Source organism: Galeopterus variegatus, unplaced genomic scaffold (assembly GCF_000696425.1).
Source record: "Galeopterus variegatus unplaced genomic scaffold, G_variegatus-3.0.2 Scaffold1101, whole genome shotgun sequence".
In the NCBI taxonomy this organism is placed as follows: Eukaryota; Metazoa; Chordata; class Mammalia; order Dermoptera; family Cynocephalidae; genus Galeopterus; species Galeopterus variegatus.
The window spans coordinates 233583-251613 of NW_007727212.1; the positions used below are offsets into that span (position 1 = coordinate 233583).

General features: G+C 49.2%; 1 protein-coding gene across 2 annotated transcripts in view; it reads right to left on the reverse strand.

The window, feature by feature from the left end:
* SULF2 (sulfatase 2) overlaps positions 1–18031 on the reverse strand; it is a 97615-nt gene that overhangs the window by 14721 nt on the left and 64863 nt on the right. For both annotated transcript variants that reach the window (XR_550647.1, XM_008574772.1), the window contains exons 4-9: positions 14005–14174; positions 8595–8745; positions 7323–7498; positions 3560–3688; positions 1978–2034; positions 1344–1473 (exon numbers count right to left, since the gene is read on the reverse strand). Coding sequence is in view for 1 of the 2 variants with exons in the window: in XM_008574772.1 (XP_008572994.1) it covers positions 1344–1473; positions 1978–2034; positions 3560–3688; positions 7323–7498; positions 8595–8745; positions 14005–14174 (813 nt within the window). In the remaining variant the exon portion in view is untranslated. The remainder of the gene's footprint in view (positions 1–1343; positions 1474–1977; positions 2035–3559; positions 3689–7322; positions 7499–8594; positions 8746–14004; positions 14175–18031) is intronic.

Genomic DNA, 18031 nt, shown 5'->3' on the forward strand with positions numbered 1-18031 from the left:
ACCTCTTTGAGGAGGCTTTCCCTTACCACCTCATTTAAAATCCCCTCTCCCCACGTCATCAAGGACTAGATAAATACTGTATATCAGAGTGTACATGCACATTCAACTCAAGGCATTTGGTCAAAAAATTAAATACAGATAGATACAATCGTTTTCTAGGTCTTTTTCCCAGTTCCAGCCTCCTGGATCCCCTCATTGGATCTTGCAACAACCTGCTAACAGGATTCTCTTCCCTCCTGTCTTAACTTGCTCTGAGACCCATTGATCAAATGATCAGCTAGGGCCTATTTTGTACCAAAGAGATCTTCCCAAGACATGAATCTGGCCTGTTGTGTTTAGCGAGCACTTACCACATGTCAAGCACTGGGTGATGTGTATTAATTCGTTTAGTGCAACTTGCACTACCTTGTAAGGCAGGTGCTGTCACCATCCCCACTTCAAGATGAGGCACAGAGAGGTAGAGGGACTTGCCCCAGGTCATACAGCTGGGAAGGAGCTGGAACTACATGGGAACTGTGGATTTTGGTTCTGCCCTCACCTGCTAGCCAAGACCCTGCTTACTTTCACCTGCTCACCTCACCCCTCCCTGTCAGTCCATTCTCATCTGGAGGTAGGATCCATCACGTTCACGGATTTCTGCTGCCTTCCCACACCCCCAGTGTGGGCCAGGTGGCACGTCACCTTCTGCCTGTCTCCCTTGTCCAATGCTCTGAGCCTTGCACCCATTTAGGTCATCCCTGTTTATGGGGCCCTGCCCCATCCCCAGTCCTCTGCAGAGCCTGCATTGGCCATCCAGGCCCCAGAGAAGCCTAGCTCAGGCGCTCCCAAACATCAGTTGGTTTCTGCTGTCTCTAAATACTACCCAGATTATAATTTCCTTCATATTTCTAGCAATCAATTCACTTTAAAAACTTAAACTTATTTAAAAGGCCATTTCCTGTTACTCTCATAAATGGAAAACCAGCCACAAAGAGGACACTGTGAAAGTGAATACAGTGAAAATTAAGTTATTTAACTCCTGTGACTGCCTGCTGGGGCCTTTGTGTGACAGGGCTTGGTAAGGGCTGGAGGGGAGCCAAAGACATGCTCATGCCCCTGGGACACTTTTCCCCTGACCTCTCATGAGCCCGACTGCTGAGAGAGAATCACCGCCTGTGAGCGTCACTGTGCGCCCACTAGTGGAACTTGGGGTATCACATGGCAGTCAGGGACCACAGCTTGGGCGGCACTGGCCTCGCTGGCTCAGCGGGTCTCAGGGCTGGAGCAGGCCTGGGTGGCATTGTGGAGGGGGAGCCCTTGGGAGGGGACAGAAGAGGGAAGGGGCAGCGGCCGAGCCCCCTCACCTGTCCCAGTTGCTCGCACGCCGTCTGATACTCGGCACGCTGACACAGGTCCTTCACGCGCTGGTACTTGGGTAGGAAGTTCTCCTCCTGGGCATCCACCTTGTCGTTGTCCCGCTTGTGGAGCAGTTTGCTGTGGGCGGAGACGCGGGGCTGGCCTCAGCCCTGGAGGAGCCCTGGTGGCACGTGTGCCCCCACTCAGCTCTGCTCCATCCTCACAGTGGAGGACACAGGGCCGGCCTGACCACGTCTCCTGATTTTATGACACTTAATAAATGAGAATGTTATAGGAAACTTCCCAAATTGCATGAGTTGACAATAAATTGAAAAACACTGAAGATATGGTACAGGCTGGACAAAACACGTCGAAGGGGTACAGGTGGCCTCCCGATGCCAACTCTGTATCATCCACAGGAACTACAAACAGGCTTTGCTTATGTCTCAGAGGATTTGGGATTTGGGCAGCTTCTAAGTCACTGTTGGGAGGTGTAATGATAGCACTGTTCTGCCCTCGGCAGGGAGATCTTTACTACCCCGAATGCAGGTGGGGCTGCGGGAGCTCCCTGGACAGGGGTGCCTGGGTGCTGCTTAGCTCAAAGGCAATGGGGGGGCGGTCCTCCCAGGACCCTGCACTCACCCTCTCTCCACCAGGAAGGAGTCCCGCCAGACCCTCATCTTCCTTTTCAAGTGAAACCTGGAAAAAAAGCACATCTCCAGGTTCTCATCCATGTGGGGGCCGTTCTTGCCCATTCTCCCAGGAGCAGGGATGGTGCCCAGAGTCAGCCTTGTCCCCAGTCCTAACCACATGGGTCTAAGAGGGGGGTCTCCAAGAGTCAGGAGCTGGGTTTCTCAAGCCCCCCATCCCAACCCAGAACTGCGGGGGCCTGGGCGGCAGTCGTGGTGAGTGGCCTGGTTGGGCACTGGAAAGGCTCCACCACCCTCCTGAACAGAGCCTCCCCCACAGACTTAGCTCTGAAGGCACATGGGGCAGAAATGACCAAGGTCAAGGTCACTCTAAGTCACATGCTCAGTGCCTCCCAGGAAGTCCCATAATCCCCTCAATGCTGGAAGAGATGGCACTCTCTTCAGTTCAGCCCCAGCTGCATGGTTGTCCTGACTTCAGGTTAGTTACACTGTGTTTTGGGGGATGTTTTCTCTGATCCTTTATAGTTGGGTTTGTGTAATTTGAGTGTGCATTTCGTGAAGTGTCACTCTATCATTTCCCTGTCCTAGGCTGAGAGAGGAAACTTCCACCCTGCAGTTGACTCCCAGGTGTCCTGGCTCCCAAGCCAGTGTCCCACCTCTAAACCCGTCCATTTTATACGCTTATAGCCCACCCAGCCTCAGAGACCAGGGCAGGAGGGCGAGGGGAGGCAGTCCCCTCTACAGCACAGCCAGAAGTGGACAGACGATGCCTATCAGGGCTGGAGGCCACTGAGGAGGGGTTCAGCTGCAGGAAGCGCAAGCCGGGGAGGGGCGAAACAGCACCTTGGGGCCAGGAACACGGTGGGCAGTTACTGCGCTGGCCACCAGATGTCGCTACAGCCACACTAGTGGCTGCGTCCCTTCTTTCCTGTCCCTGCCCTGACTCAACCCTCCTTCCACCTGCCTATTTTTTGCTCCCCACCACTGTTCCCTTTTCTGCCTCCCAGGACACTTAGGAATGTGTTCCTGTCACACCATCTGGCATTAAAGCCACACAGTGTGGCGAGTCAGAGTCTGAATTCCTGGAGTCACGCCCAGACTTGCTCTGAGACCTGGACAAGTCACTTAACCTCTCTGGGATCCGAATTCCGAACTGGTAAAATGGGGATAATAATGTCTACCTCACTGGGTTACTGTGAGGACCACAGTGATACGATACCCTGCAAAGTACTTAGAACAAGAATTAATGCTAGTACACAATAAATGCTCAATTAATGCAAACTCCTAAGATTACTGCTATTGGTATTGTTATTATTTCAAGCTTTACGTAATTTTAACTCCAAGAGGATCCTCAGCTGGTCACTTAACTACATTCCAGATGGGAAGATGGAATCTTAGAGAAGGGACTGTCCTTCTCTGCCACAGCAGGTAAGTGGTTGGGATGGGGGGGCCTGAGAAACCCAGCTCCTGACTCTTGGAGACCACCCTCTTAGACCCATGTGATTAGGTCCTAAGTTTCTGCAGGTAGGGGAGTCACATCCCTCCCTCTGGACCCCACCCTGCGCCCTCCTCACCGATTCACCGGCCGCTCTGTGTCCAGCAGCTTGAGGATAGATTTCCCATCCATATCCGTGGGGATGTCCAGGCCTGCGATGTCCAGGATGGTGGGGGCCAGGTCGATGTTGAGGACAATGTGGGGATTCCTGGGGGAGGCAGGGAGAATGGGCACTAAGCCACCTGGGCAGTGGACAAGGGACAGCTGGAGGGATACAGGTCACCAGGGGCTGATGCCTGAAGGTCATGTCACCATCTGGCACCTCAACGCTCAAGAGCTACTCTCTGCGGCCAAATGCAGCCAGACCCCATCCTCCGCTCAGACCCTTCCTTCTGTACCTGCAGACATGCCACGGAGTGCTGGCTGACAGCCCTGCCCTTCCTCCCCCTCCCCCTCTGCTTCTGCTGGGAATGCCCCTCTGCCCCCACTACCTCTAAGGGTAGTGGAGCAAGGGCCACCACCTCTACGAGCCACCCCAAACCCTGAACCTTCCTGGACTTTTCCCCTGGACCTTTGAGGCAAACACTGGCTCCCTTGCTATTGGCCCCAGGGCCTTTGGCTGCTGTCTCCAGAGATCAGTGTGGCATCATCCCTCACCCCTTTGATTCTCTGCTCAACTATTACCAAGGAGGTCAGTGACAGGCTCCAAGTGGCCCCCCGGATTTCGACCCCTGGTGATCACACCCACCCATGGTTATCACATTCTAGTGTGATCCCCACACTCGAGAGTGGCCAAGTCTGGACTCACTGCCAACCAACAGAACATGGTGAAGGTGACAGGCTGTCACTCCCTTGGTTATGTTATGTGATATTCAACTCCACCTTGCTAGCAGTCCTACCTGTCTCTTTTCTCCCCTTGCTGGCTTTGAGAAGCTGCCGCAGGTCCACCAAGCAAAGGTGCCAGTGAATAGTCTGGGAGGCAGGTGTGTGGGTTCAAGTCCTCTGCTTGCACTTGAGCAACACTGTGAGTGGGAAGCGGGTACTTCCCCAGTTGAGCCTCCACTGAGACTGCAGCCCTGGCCAGCACCTTGATTTCAGCTTAAGCTGAGGACCCTGTGAAGCTGGGCCCTGACTTCGGACCCAGAGACATGTGTTTCAAGCTACTGACTCTGTGGCAATTTGTTGTGGCAGCATAAATACCTGATCCAACGCCCTTCGTGAGGACCCTATTTAGAATGGCACCCTCCTGCACTCCCAACTCCTCCTTTGTCTTTCTCCTGAAGCCCAGTCACCCTCCCATATACTATCTATTTTACTTATTTATCTGGTTTGTTGTCTGTTGCCCAGTTAGAATCACAGCTGCAGGAAGGCCAACACTTCTGCTCATTTCTGTATCTGCAGCACTTATACACTTAGAACACACAGTAGTACCCAATAAATGTTAGCTAACTGAATCACCATACACCTGCCACTTCTCCTGTCTCCTCTCTTTACTTGGTGGTGTCCCCAGTGTAGTGGTAAGTGACACTAGGGATGTGTCCAGCACGGACGATGGACACATTCTCCATCCAGGTAATTTGGTGTCTCTCCCTGCCCTGCCTCTGGTTCCCTGAAGACGAGTGGCAAGTCCTGGGTCCCAGGGTTTCAGTCATCCTTGACCCTTTCCCTCTCCCTAGCCCAGCACCTTGTGAACATCGAACAGGTAGCTAAGCATGCTGGTGGGTTGGGGGATGGGGGGTGGTGAGGCTGGGAAAGGTTGCTGGATGGAGCTGGGCTGTCCACGGTCCTACTTCTCCAGGCTGGATGGGAGGGACAGTGACTCTTTTCCCAGCCAGCATCCACGCCTTGCTCTGTGGCAACAGCTTCTAGATCTGGAGGAACCGGGGGATGGGGGGTGGTGAGGCTGGGAAAGGTTGCTGGATGGAGCTGGGCTGTCCACGGTCCTACTTCTCCAGGCTGGATGGGAGGGACAGTGGCTCTTTTCCCAGCCAGCATCCACGCCTTGCTCTGTGGCAACAGCTTCTAGATCTGGAGGAACCTGCCCCATTCAGATTCCTCTACCTGATGTACTCAGCCTGGTCACTCAAGATTTTATCTCACCCCTGGCCACTGTGATTGGTTCAAGGATGGACCCATGGCCCAAGCCAGGTCAGTGAGACCAGCCTCGGGCTTCTGTTCAAACCACTGTTAGGTTTCCTAAGCTGGATGGCTGAAAGTCATCTTTCCTAAGCTGAAAGTCTGGAGCTGTTGATCCTGCCACCAGGAGGGAGAAGTCTGCCTGCCAGTGAAGCCAATTCTGAGGAAGCAGGGCTGAGATGGAAAACGAGAGCTTCCTGGTGGCGTCACAGGACTGCTGGATCCAGCCATACCTGAAGTGAGATCTATCCTCACACTTTTCAGTTCCTTTAGATACTGCATTCATTCCTTTTATCTTATTTGCCTCATCTGGATTGAAGGTCATTTCTATTTGCAACCACAGGGGTCTTGGTTGACAGATATACTGTGTGTCTTCAGCCCCAGGCCTGACATTAGCACACTTTCTCTTGTTCTTGTGGGGTGTGGGTTTGGGACCTATGAACCAGATCACAGACTCCCAGACTGACCAAACCCACAGTGTTGTGTTTGTAGAGCCCTTAGTAGGTCAAACTCTGTTCACGGGCAGGTCAAGGTTTCTGAGAAGCATGTGGTGGTGTGGTGGATGGGAACAGAGACTTCTGGCTTCAAATATACCTCTTACCCTTACTTGCTGTGTGAATTCAGGCAACATAACCTCCCTGTGCCTCAGTGTCCTTAGGTATAAAATGGGTAATAACGGCATCTATCTCATAGGCAGTTTTGATGTTTAAATGAATTATATGGCTATAAAGTGCTCAGACCATGGCCTAAGAATAAGGGCTAAATAAGCACGAGCTATTAATCATGTGGGGATTAGCGCGTAATCATGTGGGGACTCCGATGTCCGGAGACAGGGAGTGATTTGTTGAGGTCAACAGAGGCATCTCTCTCTCTGGACTTGCCTCCTGGAATTTTCACCAAACGTCCAAGGCAGTGGGAACATGTCAGTCTGCAATTCCGTACCCCACCATCAATGCCTTTTCAGGAGGAATTCTGCAGCAAGTGCATCAGTGCCTGCATCGTCTGGGTGTGATGGAAGTCAGAGCAAACGACAGTTTCAATAGCAATGTATCTGCCTTTCAAAAAGGCACTTGAGCTGGCCTCCACAATATCCCATCTGATCCAAGGCAGCTGCTGCTATGATTGCTGGCCTTTCTACACTCTCCCCTGCCCAGACGTAGCATTTCTGCTGCCAGAATGCGTCATCTCAAAGGTTAACCTAAGGAGAATGGCTGGCCGAGGGCTGCGGCGCACGTGGTGCTGAGGAAGGATGGGAGGGAGGCTGTTTCCCTCTGTGCCACTGCCAGGAGCTGGCTCAGCTGATCTCAGCTGATAAGTGGCTGCTGACCAAGGGCCAGGTGCCTCCCTGACAACCACCGGTTCCAGGGACTGCCTAGCCCAGAACAGAAATCTGAGCGCTGCTGGCTTGCACCTGCTGGCAACGCACGCGCACAGCCCCTGGACGTCCCAGCCCACAGCCCCGCTGCAAACAATCTGTTCTCACAGGTGCTAGCCGCTGCTGGCCTCTGTTTCCCCAGCACAGGGGTGTAAAATGTGTCAGAATCCACCCCGGGTGACACCATTGCTGTTTCAGTTGGCACTGAGGTTCACCTGACAAAATTGTGTGTGGCACAGGGTGTGGCTCAGGCCTGGGCTGCAGGGTTGAGGCGCCCAGCTGAGCCTGGAGACCTCCCTGGGATCTGGCGGGGTGGGGGTGACGCACTTACAGAGAGCCAGCCTCCACGTTGGGGCCCCTCACGTAGAACGGGACCCTGATGTCGAACTCGTACGGCATGGACTTCCCTTTCACCAGGCCAAACTGGCCGATGTGGTAGCCGTGGTCGGCGGTGTACACGATGTAGGTGTTTTCCAGCTCGCCCGTCTCCACCAGCATGTTGTAAATCTGAAATGCAGGCGAGGAGGTGAGGCCAGAGGGAACCGTGTGCCCTGCCTGCCTGACCCAGGGGTGATGAGATGCTGGAGATCTCAGGCCCCCCTGCTTCAGGTCTTTGCTCAGCTGCCCGTCACCTCTCAGTGTGGCCCCTGGGGCTGCCTGTCCCATTTGTAACTGCAGCCTCCCCCACTCCTGTCACTTCCTGCCACCCTCTCCCCTCTACTGGTCTTCATAGCACACCTCACCTTCTCTCTTTCCCTTATTTGTGGATTGTCTGTCCCCCTGCATTGGAATGTAGGTTTCATCAGAGCAGGGATGTTTGTCATTTTGTCCCCTGTCCTCTCTATCCCAGGTACACTGACACTCAATAAATGCTGTCAAATGAATGAAGGATGGAAGGAAGGTAGCCTGTGGCCAGAGTTTGTGACCTAGAACACTGCTGTCCAACAGGACTCTGTGGCCTGCACTGCCCCCATGGCAGCCACCAGCTGCATGGAACCACTGAGCAGGTGGAACGTGGCTGGTGTGGACCGAGGAACTGGATTTTAAATTTTATTGTATTTTAATTAATTTAAATGTAAACAGCTATGGATAAATCTAACGTGTGTTATTATATCCATGCACTGGAATATTATTCAGTCACAAAAAGGAATGAAGTGCTGACACGTGCTCCTCCACGGGGAACCCTGACAACATGTGCTAAGGGAAAGAAGTCAGTTGTGAAAGGCCACATACTTGATGATTTCATTGTTGTGAAATGTCCAGAATACCAAATCCACAGAGACAAGAAAAAGATTACTAGTTGCCCTGTGCTGGGGGCTGGGGGGATCTGGAGGGAGAGATTTGGATTTGGATTTGGGGGATTTGGATTTGGCAACCGTAGTGGGCAGCACAGATCTTGAATTTAAGTTTCGTAAAGGCAGAGGTAGTCTGGATTGCTCAGAGCTGGTTACCCAGGCCTGGATCAGTGCCTTTTCTCTCTGCCTTCAGGTTCCATTCCTCTCCAGTGGGACCCCTGAGGGCAGGAAGGTTTCAGCCCTGGCCTGGCTGTCCAGTCAGAGCCATGTCCGGGAGGACGTGTGTGCAGGTGGCAGAGGACACCTACCGTCTCCATGGAGTCATCGACGGACATGAGGGTCTGCAGGCGCTTCCGCTGCAGCATGTTGGTGAATTCCATGTGGATGGGCTTCATGGGCCCCGTGTAGCGCATGATCCAGTGCTTGTCCGGGTTGGGCGCGTAGTTGTAGCTCGGTGTGCTGGCGGGCAAACACATGCGGGCAGTCAGCCCCGGCCAGACGTGCTGCCCCACGCGTGTCCGCAGCCCAGGGCGAAACCTGCTCCACTTGGGGGGAAGTGGACACTGCTGTGTCAGGGTCTCTGCTAAACATTATTTCGGCTTTTCTCCACATGTGACATGTGCCTGGGAGACGCCTGCAGGAGGCACAGCATTAAATGACCCAGAGCCACTAAGTGAGAAGGGCAGTCACTCCCTTTCCCGCTCTCTCAGGCCAAAGTCCCAGTTTGGTGCTAGTCTTTCTTTAACGCCCCTCTGGAATTGCTCATCTCCCTTAAAAAGACCCCAGTCCAGAGCCTTCGGCAGGCACCAGCACCCAGCTCTATCTTGTTTTTGTTTTTCTTTTTTGGCGGCTGGCTGGTATGGGGATCTGAACCTTTGACCTTGGTGTTGTAACACTGTGCTCTAACCAGCTGACTAACCGGCCAGCCCCTATTCTAACTGAATAGGACTGCTCTGTGTGCACTGTATTTATTTTTCAGTTACCACTGGTAGATAGCAAGTGACAGTTATTGTGGTTAAGGCAGGACTATAGAATACCCTTTTGCAACAGATTTGGTTTTAAAAAAAGGAAATTGATTTAAAAATCAAGGAAATGATAGTTAAGCATAGATGGCCAAAATTGTGCAGATGGCCTGCAAATGTGCACATTTGGGATACACTGCATTCTTTAATTTAGTTGTCACAATTATTCTTCCAGTTTTGGCTCAATCTCCCATTTAAGTTTAAATCCCATTAAAGAGGAAACGGAGGGTCAGAGAAGATTGGGGACCTGGCCACAGTCTCACTGGGTGAGTGATGGAGCCACAGAGCTCTATGACTTCTGCTGTGGGATCCACTGTGATTACTAATGACAAATGAACAGGTAAGTGATATCGGCTACTGAGCAGTGATCCCGTGCTCAGCCTGGTTCCAAGGGCTCACCTTATATCATCTCATTTAATACAACAGTCCTAGGAGCTGGAGCTATTCTTACTTTCCTAGGGTGAAAAATAAGAAAACTGAGGCTCAGGGAGGAGAACTATCTTGCCAAAGGCAGAACTGGGATTCAAACTCCAGCAGCTGACGAGGCCAACCATATCACATGCCACCTCATCATAAATGCCTCCTGGGCACATGGGGTCTGCCTGGGGTCCTGATAGGTGCTTGGGCAAAACTCTGACCAAGACACTCCTGCTGGAGGATTAATCAGCGAAACACACTGTGGTTAATTCAGTGCACAGCCTCAGGAAGTCACCCTATCTCAAACCAAGAGCATTTCCTGTCACCTCAGCTTATGCCAGACCCCAAGATCTGAGTCACTGAAAACCCCACCACCATGTGGGGTATCCTGGGTGGGCTACACCATGGATAGATAGTAAGCACTTGGTTTAACACTCCACAGAATGTGGGCGTCCTTCAAACTGCATCAGATGATACTCGATGGCGAGGTTCCCCTCAAATCTACCCCAATCCCAGTCAAAGCTGAAAATAAAGGCTGAGTCTCCACTGTTTGAAGACAAAAGGCTTTTCAGAATGGGGTTAAAGGGGCAAGGGGCTGCGGGGGTGGGGGAGGGTGGAACAGGCCATGTCAGAGAGGGGCAAAACTCTCTTTTCGGTCGCCTGTCACGGTAGGACCTTGGTGGCAGCTTGAATATCAAAATGGTCTTGGGGTAGAAATAATGACACTACGGCTTTCAGTAGCCTGACAGTTACGGAGACCGTTGCTATGTAGAGTGGGAGGTGAGTCTTGGCTCTGAGACTCCTTCTGGACACTGCTTTCAAATGGCTGAGCTGCCTGTCACGGTAGGACCTTGGTGGCAGCTTGAATATCAAAATGGTCTAGGGGTAGAAATAATGACACTATGGCTTTCAGTAGCCTGACAGTTACGGAGACCGTTGCTATGTAGGGTGGGAGGTGAGTCTTGGCTCTGAGACTCCTTCTGGACACTGCTTTCAAATGGCTGAGCTGCAGCCTCCTGCCGCTAAATCCATCCAGGGCCCTCGCTTCCTTTGATTAGGAAAAATGCTATTCTCTCCGGTGGGCCGGCTTTGCCAGTCTTAGGGCCTGACCCGCTTGTAGAACATTCCCATGAACAAGCCTACTTCCCCCTCTCCTGAGGAATTGAAAGAGGGTAGCTGGGGGCAGCAGTCTACGAACAGATGCTCTCCAAGCAGTGCTGCGATGCAGGGTGATTGTTCTCGCAGGCCCAAGGGCCCAGACTCCAGATGCGAGTATTAGCAATCATCTCTGAACCTATTAGAAGTTCGTGAAGGATGAGTTTGTCAAGAGTCTGGGGCAGGACAACTTCTGCAGCCCTTTCTCAGAGAGACCTCTTTTGGAGAAGGACATTGGGGCCAGAGGACACAGGGCCAGATCTTGCTTGGGGCCGAGGTGGGCTGGCTGGTCACTTGTGCCAGGCCAGGCTCCCCCCGGAAGGGTGTCGGCATTTTCCCATTAAGCCAGTGCCTGTGGAACAAAGATTTGAAACCCTCCCCTCCTCAAGCATCTGAGGAATGTCTGGTGTGCTCACAAAAGGGCCTGGAGAACATCCCCCCTTCCCTTCTGTGGGGGGAATGGGGGTGGGGGGAGGGTGGCTGGGCCCTCATGTGTGTCTGCAGGCCGTCAGCAGGGCCATGACACCCATCACCCCAAGGCTGTCAACTGTGGCCCGGCTCCTAGGGGCTTAGAAAAGGAGAGATTCCTGAACCCACAATCAGATGCCACACTTTGAAAGGAAGCTCTGGGGCTGATGGGTGTTTTTGTGTCTGTGCGTATTTGTGTGTCTGTGTTTCTTTGTGTGTGTGTGTGTATCTGTCTGTGAGTACCTGTGTGTATGTTTGTGTTTATATGTGTTTGTGTCTGCATGTGTGTATATATCTGCATGTACATGTGTGTCTGTGTGGGTCTGCGTGTGTTTGTTTGTATATGTCTGTGTGTACGTGTGTGTGTCTCTGTGTGTGTGTGTGTGGAGTGGGGAGGGTGAATGGGGCCCTGGGTTGGTGGAGTGGGTGGATGGGAGATGGCACCAGCATCAGGCAGCCACTGTGGGAACCCACCAGGCCTGCCCGTAGAACAGGGTACAAGGTGGGCCTGCTGGAGACGAAGAGATCTCACAGGAGACACCCAGTGGAAAGATCCAGCACTCTGACTGTACATGCACCACTCTGGCCCCTCTTCACCTCTCCTGGACTGTCATAATTAAACATTCCAGCTGCAGAACTTTTTTTTTTCTTGGTTTTGTTTTGGAAGTGATTATACCCCAGAGATAAGAGAGCCTTTCAAACACACCCCTAATAAGGCGAAAGGGGATTCTCTGGATAAGTAATCTCAGGCGTTGCTCATTTTCAATTTCTGTGATTTTCATTTCAAAGGGAAAATAAATGAGCAGGCAATGTCAAACAATCTCATCAGGAAACTCCAGAGCTGAAACTGCAGGGCTGCTGGGGTGAAGCCGCGCCTCTTTTAAAGGAGATGGTGTGGAAACAAAGTGAGCTCCCCCCCCCCCCCCCCCTCACAGAGGAATGAGGGCAATCTATTCTGATTGTAATGAAAATTAAAAACCCTGAATATTCAGGCAAACTCCAAATTGCCCTGTCCTTGTAGCCCTGGAATGTCATAGCAAGTGCTGCTGAGTACCCTGCTGAGCAGGAGGTGGTCTGAGGCAGAGAAAAGCAGAACTTTCCAGAAAGATTTACCAGCCAGCTGGATAGAGGACTGAAGGGATGGGCAGAGATAGGAAGTGTGAGTGGGGGCTGAATTTGCATCCTGGTTCTGCCATTTGGCAGCCAGGTGACCTCAGGTAAGTTACTTCATCTCTCTGTGCCTCAGTTTCCTGATCTGCAAAATGGAAATACCAAATGTGATAGGCAGCTTCCAATATGGCCCTCAATGATCCCCACTTCCTAGTCTTCACACTCCTGTGTAGTCCCTCCCACACTGCAGGAGAACTGGTCTATGTGGTGGATAGAATATGGCAGAGTGATGGTGTATTACTTCCAAGATAAGGTTATAAAAAACTGTGGCTTCCATCCTGGCCTTGCTTCCTCTCTGATCATTTGCTCTGGAGGAAGGCAGCTACCATGGTGTGAGGACACTCAAGCAGCCCTATTGCTACGGTTTGAATGTCCCCCCAGAACCCACCGAAGTTTGATCCCCACTGTAATAGTGTCAAGAGGGTGGGAAATCAGATTACGGTATTTGAAAGGTGAGGCCTTTAAGAGATGATTGGATCATGAAGACTATATCCTCATGAATGTATTAATCCATTCATGGATTAATGGGTTGATGGTTTAATGGGTTATCAGGGGGCTTTATAAGGAGAGAAGAAAGCATGTGGGAATGCTCTTGCTCAGGCCTATGTGATACCCTTTGTCACCCCAGGACTCGGTACAGAGTCCCTACCAAGAGGAAGGCCCTCACCAGATGCAGCCTTTGACCCTTGGACTTCCCAGCCTCCAAAACTGTAAGAAATAAATTTCATTTTCTTATAAATTACCCAGTTTCAGGTATTCTGTTATAAGCAAGAGAAAATGGATGAATACACCAGTGGAGTGGCCTATGCAGTGAGGACCAGCCATGTGAGTGAGCCCACCAAGCCTCAGGTGACTGCAGCCCCAGCTGACACCTTGATTGAAACCTTGGGAGACCCTTAGCCAGAACCTCAGACAAGCCACTCCCAGATTCCTGATTCACAGACACTGTGAAATAATACGTGTTTGTTGTTTTAAGCTGCAAAATTTGGGGGTAATTTGTTATGCAGCAATAGATAACTGATACACCAAGGATCACTGTGAGTATTCAGAGATTTGATGCACTGTAAAGGGCTTAGCATAGAGCTTGCCACATAGTCAATAGCTCAATAAATGTTGACAATAAATGTAGTCTGGTGAAACTATAAACCCCTTCTCAGAAGAATGTTTTTAAAAGTATGAAATAAAATACACAGGATTACAAAGGAAACCTATTATTTGCAGTTCCATCCACAGACCTCTTGGTGGGATGACCTGGATCCCAAGTTAAAAACCTCTGTCTCCTGCTTTGGTTTGTTAGTCAGGCTGGCTAGATTTGTATCCCAGTTTCACCATAGACAAGAAATGTGTTCTTCTTGAGTTCTTTAAACCAGGAGGATTAGAGAGAAGGCACGGCTATGTCATTGTTGTTACATTACTGTTACTACAGCCTGACCCTCCCACCTTCATGCTAATCCGGGGCTCTGCCAGGCAAGGTGCTGAGGCTTACATGTGCTGGGATGCGTTGGGGAAGAGGCGTGAGTATTGAGGGGCTGAGTCCTCAGGGCCGTGGGGGGCTGCATGGCTGATGACCATTAGGACCGGCCTGTGTGGGTACATCTTCTTGGATGTGCGGAAGAAGCTCACACTGTCATTGGTGATGAGGTCTGTGAGGTAATCCTGGAGGGTGGGGAGAGACAGGAGAACGGGTGAGGAGTTGTGCATTTTTACTGAGTGCTCACTATGTGCCAGGCACTGTGCTAGGCATTGGGGACACAGCAGTGAACAAAAGAGACAATCCCTGCCCTTGTGGAGCTGACAGTCTAGGGGACAGACAGACAATAAACCAGCAAATAAAATATGCAGGATATCAAATGGTGCTAAGCTCAATGGAGAAAAAGAAAGAAGAGTAAGAGGTTAGCAAGGACAAGGGAAAAATTGCAATTTATCACTCATTCATGATAGATATTAAAAGAGTAATAGCTAATACTATTGAAGTGTTGTGTGTTTACTTTTACTAGCTAATTTAATTCTTATATAACCACAGAGAGTAGGTATGATGACAATCTCTATATTCAAGAACAGAAAATTAAGGCACAGAGAAGTTAAGTGAATTGCCCAATATCACACAGTTGATAAATGCTGAAGCCAGGACTCCTGAGTCTTGGTTCCTAAGTCTAAAGTCTTTTCAGGCATCTTGAGATACTGTCATGCAGGGTAGGTATGTTTCTGTGTTCCTGGAGTGCCTATGCTGGGGGCAGGAGCAGAAAAACATGTAAATAAAGAACCAAGATAGCTACAATATGTGACAATGAAGGAAATAAGACCAGGAGGTGTAACAATGAGTAACTGGGAACTGGGGGGCGGGGGGAATATACTTTAGCTGGGACAGTCAGGGAGGGCCTCTCTGAGGAGATGACATTTAAGTTGAGACTTGAATGACGAGAAGGAGCTGGGCATGGGAAAATCTACACCACTGGATTTCAATCTCGGTTCCCTGGTGAGCTTTACTGATACCTGAGCCCACCCCCAGAGATTCTGATTTGATTGGCCTATGGTTCAGCCCAGGTATTGCACTTTTTAAAAGCTCCCCAGGGGATTCCAATGTGCAGTCAGGATTGAGAATCCCTGATCTAAAGGAAGAGTTTCAGGCAGAGGAAACAGCAAATGCAAGGGCTCTGAAGCAGAAATGAGATTGCCATGTGTTCTAGGAACAGAAAAGAGAGCAGGATGGCAACTGGCTCCTTGGAAAGTGGATAAAATGTCAGCAGGCAAAATACGAAGATGATATAAGGAGTAGCACAAACAAAGGCATGCAGTAATATCTCTAGAAAAATGAGGGAGCTGGCTTACATATTGGGCAGGAGGAGAGAAGAATTGGAGGAAAAGTAAATGGCCAGAAACTGGGGCCTTTAAAAGCTCAGCTAAGAAGTTAAGATTTTCCTAAACCTTTTTTTTTTTTTTTTTTGGCAGCTGGCTGGTATGGGGATTTAAACCCGTGACCTTGATGTTATAAGGCTGCAGTCTAACCAACTGAGCTAAGTGGCCAGCCCATAAACTCTGCTTGAACTTATAAATCTTTAGTTGCTAATCTCTCTTGAAGGTAATGAGTTCTTGAAATTTACCCTCTGTTATCTGGAAAGCAGCTTTGCCTAAAACTATCACTTTCAAAAAGAGATATTATTTTAGAAAAATAAAGGTAAAGGGGCTACAGCTTCCACCCTGAAGCATAAAACATATGTACATACTATGGTATATTCATACATCTATAGACATACTCCTTCAGGTACACTCATCAATTATATGAGGGTATTTCAAAAGTTCATGGAAAAACAGAGTTAAAAGGTAACATGAACTTTTCCATGAACTTTTTCAAGACCCCTAGTATCTATATGCACAAGGACAGTCACTGCAGTATTGTTTATAAAGCAAAAACATACTATATTGACCAACAGTAGTAGGTGATTAACTTACATTGCTTTCATACTATACAATGCTGTGCAGACATTAAAAAGGCAGCAGATATAGAAAGTTGTCTAAGATAAACTGTTAAGGAAAACAACAAGCTACAGAGTCAAACCCAAGAAGATTCTATTTTTCTATTTTTTATTTTTGGGTGAAGGGAGGAGGCAGGGTGAAGAGAAGCCAAACCCCTAACCTCATATATTTTTGAGCATCAAGGGGAAAATTTAGAAGGATAGATATCCAAGTGCTAATTGAGGACTGGGAAAAGGAGACAGAAGGGAGGAAAGCCACTTGCTGCTTTATAGACTTTTCCTTGAATACTTTTTAGAGATTAATTTTTGGAAGTAGGGAAGGTTTTATAAGGGGACTCTGAAGAACCTATTACATAAAAATATTATATATCACATAAATAAAAAAGCTGCTTTTATAGTCATGGAACATGAACTAAAGGTATTAGAAAAGTTCTTAAAATGACAAAGGTAAATAACAGTGGATCTAAAAATGGTGCAAAGCTTTCTTGGCGGAAAAGGGGTCCAGTCAATGCCTCAAGGGGATGAGTCAGGAAATGGCAGTGAGAATGTGGTGGGTCCACTAATTGAAACTTGCTGCCTCTGGCCAGCGGGGTGGAAGGGAAAAAGGACTGTTGCTCTTCATAATCAACCAATCTTCACTATTTGATCTAACTGTAACTAAACATTTTTCTTATAAAGCTACCATTACCCTTCATTCCCAGGAGAGGACATACAATAGGATTATACGGCACTGAAAAAGAATACAATAGAGCTACATGGACCAACACAGATCAAACAAAGACACATCTTACGATGAATACATCTTACACTGGTACACTGGGTGAGAAGAGAAGATTGTGTAAGGATATGTATGATACGACATCATTTATACGAAGTTTAAGAACACACACAACAACATTATATACTGTTTGACATACCTGCCTATGGAAAAAAAGAGAAGAGAAGATTGTGTAAGGATATGTATGATACGACATCATTTATACAAAGTTTAAGAACACACACAACAACATTATATACTGTTTGACATACCTGCCTATGGAAAAAAAAGAATGAAAGCACGTGTGAGAACAATAAGCACCAGACTCAGGGTACTGGTAACCTCCAGGGGAGGGGAGGGGAGAATGGGATTTGGGAAGGTAACCCAGCAGCTCCTATAGGCTCTGGGATGTTTTATGTTTGGAAGTGTGTGTGTGGGGGGATTATGTCCTCCTCAAGACTGGGCCAGTGGGTTTAAAGTGGTAATAGTTGTTGAACCCTTGCTGCAGTGCCTGCACACAGTCGACTCTCCACAAGAGTCAGCTAATAATGAAGACTGTCTTGGCAGATTTTCTGCACATCTAAGAGCTGCCCATCCTTATCAGTCCTCCTCAAAGGCCACTCCTTGTAGTGGGTTAGAAATCTTGATTCTCCTTTGATCTTAGAATAGGATTTTTAAGTAATGCATGAATGAGCCGAAAGGCTCTTGAGTAGGGGACAAAAGTCCACAGATAAGTTTGGCAAAAGACATCTAATCAATTCTAATCACTGTTTAGGGATGGGATTGTGTACTTTGACTGTTCTAGGTTGCTGGTTTGATTCTGGCTTGAATGACTATTGACTATTTAACCTACTGATTGTTCTTAAGGTATCTTAAGGAAACTGCTTGAATGCTATTTAAATATACTAAGGAAATTGCTGTAGGAAGTATGTGGAAAAGAAAATGTTTAGTAAGGACAAGCTGTTTGTTGGTGAATTAACCTAGCTTTTTACAAATTACATTCTGGAATGTCACATTGTTAATTTACTGCTGTTACAAGTTTTACACTGCCTGTTTTTATGTCCTTCTTTGATGATTGAATCAACTGATTTTTCTTGTGAAACTTCCTTGTCTTGTCAATAAAAAGAAAGGCTTTTTTTTTTTCCCTTTTTGTCTCTTTTTACTGACCGGTAACGGGATCCCAACCCTCGGCGTCACGCCCGCACCGGGGACTGGCAACGGGATCGCAACCCTCAGTGTTGCCCCCGAACCGCGGCGGGGACCCGCAACGGGATCGCAACCCT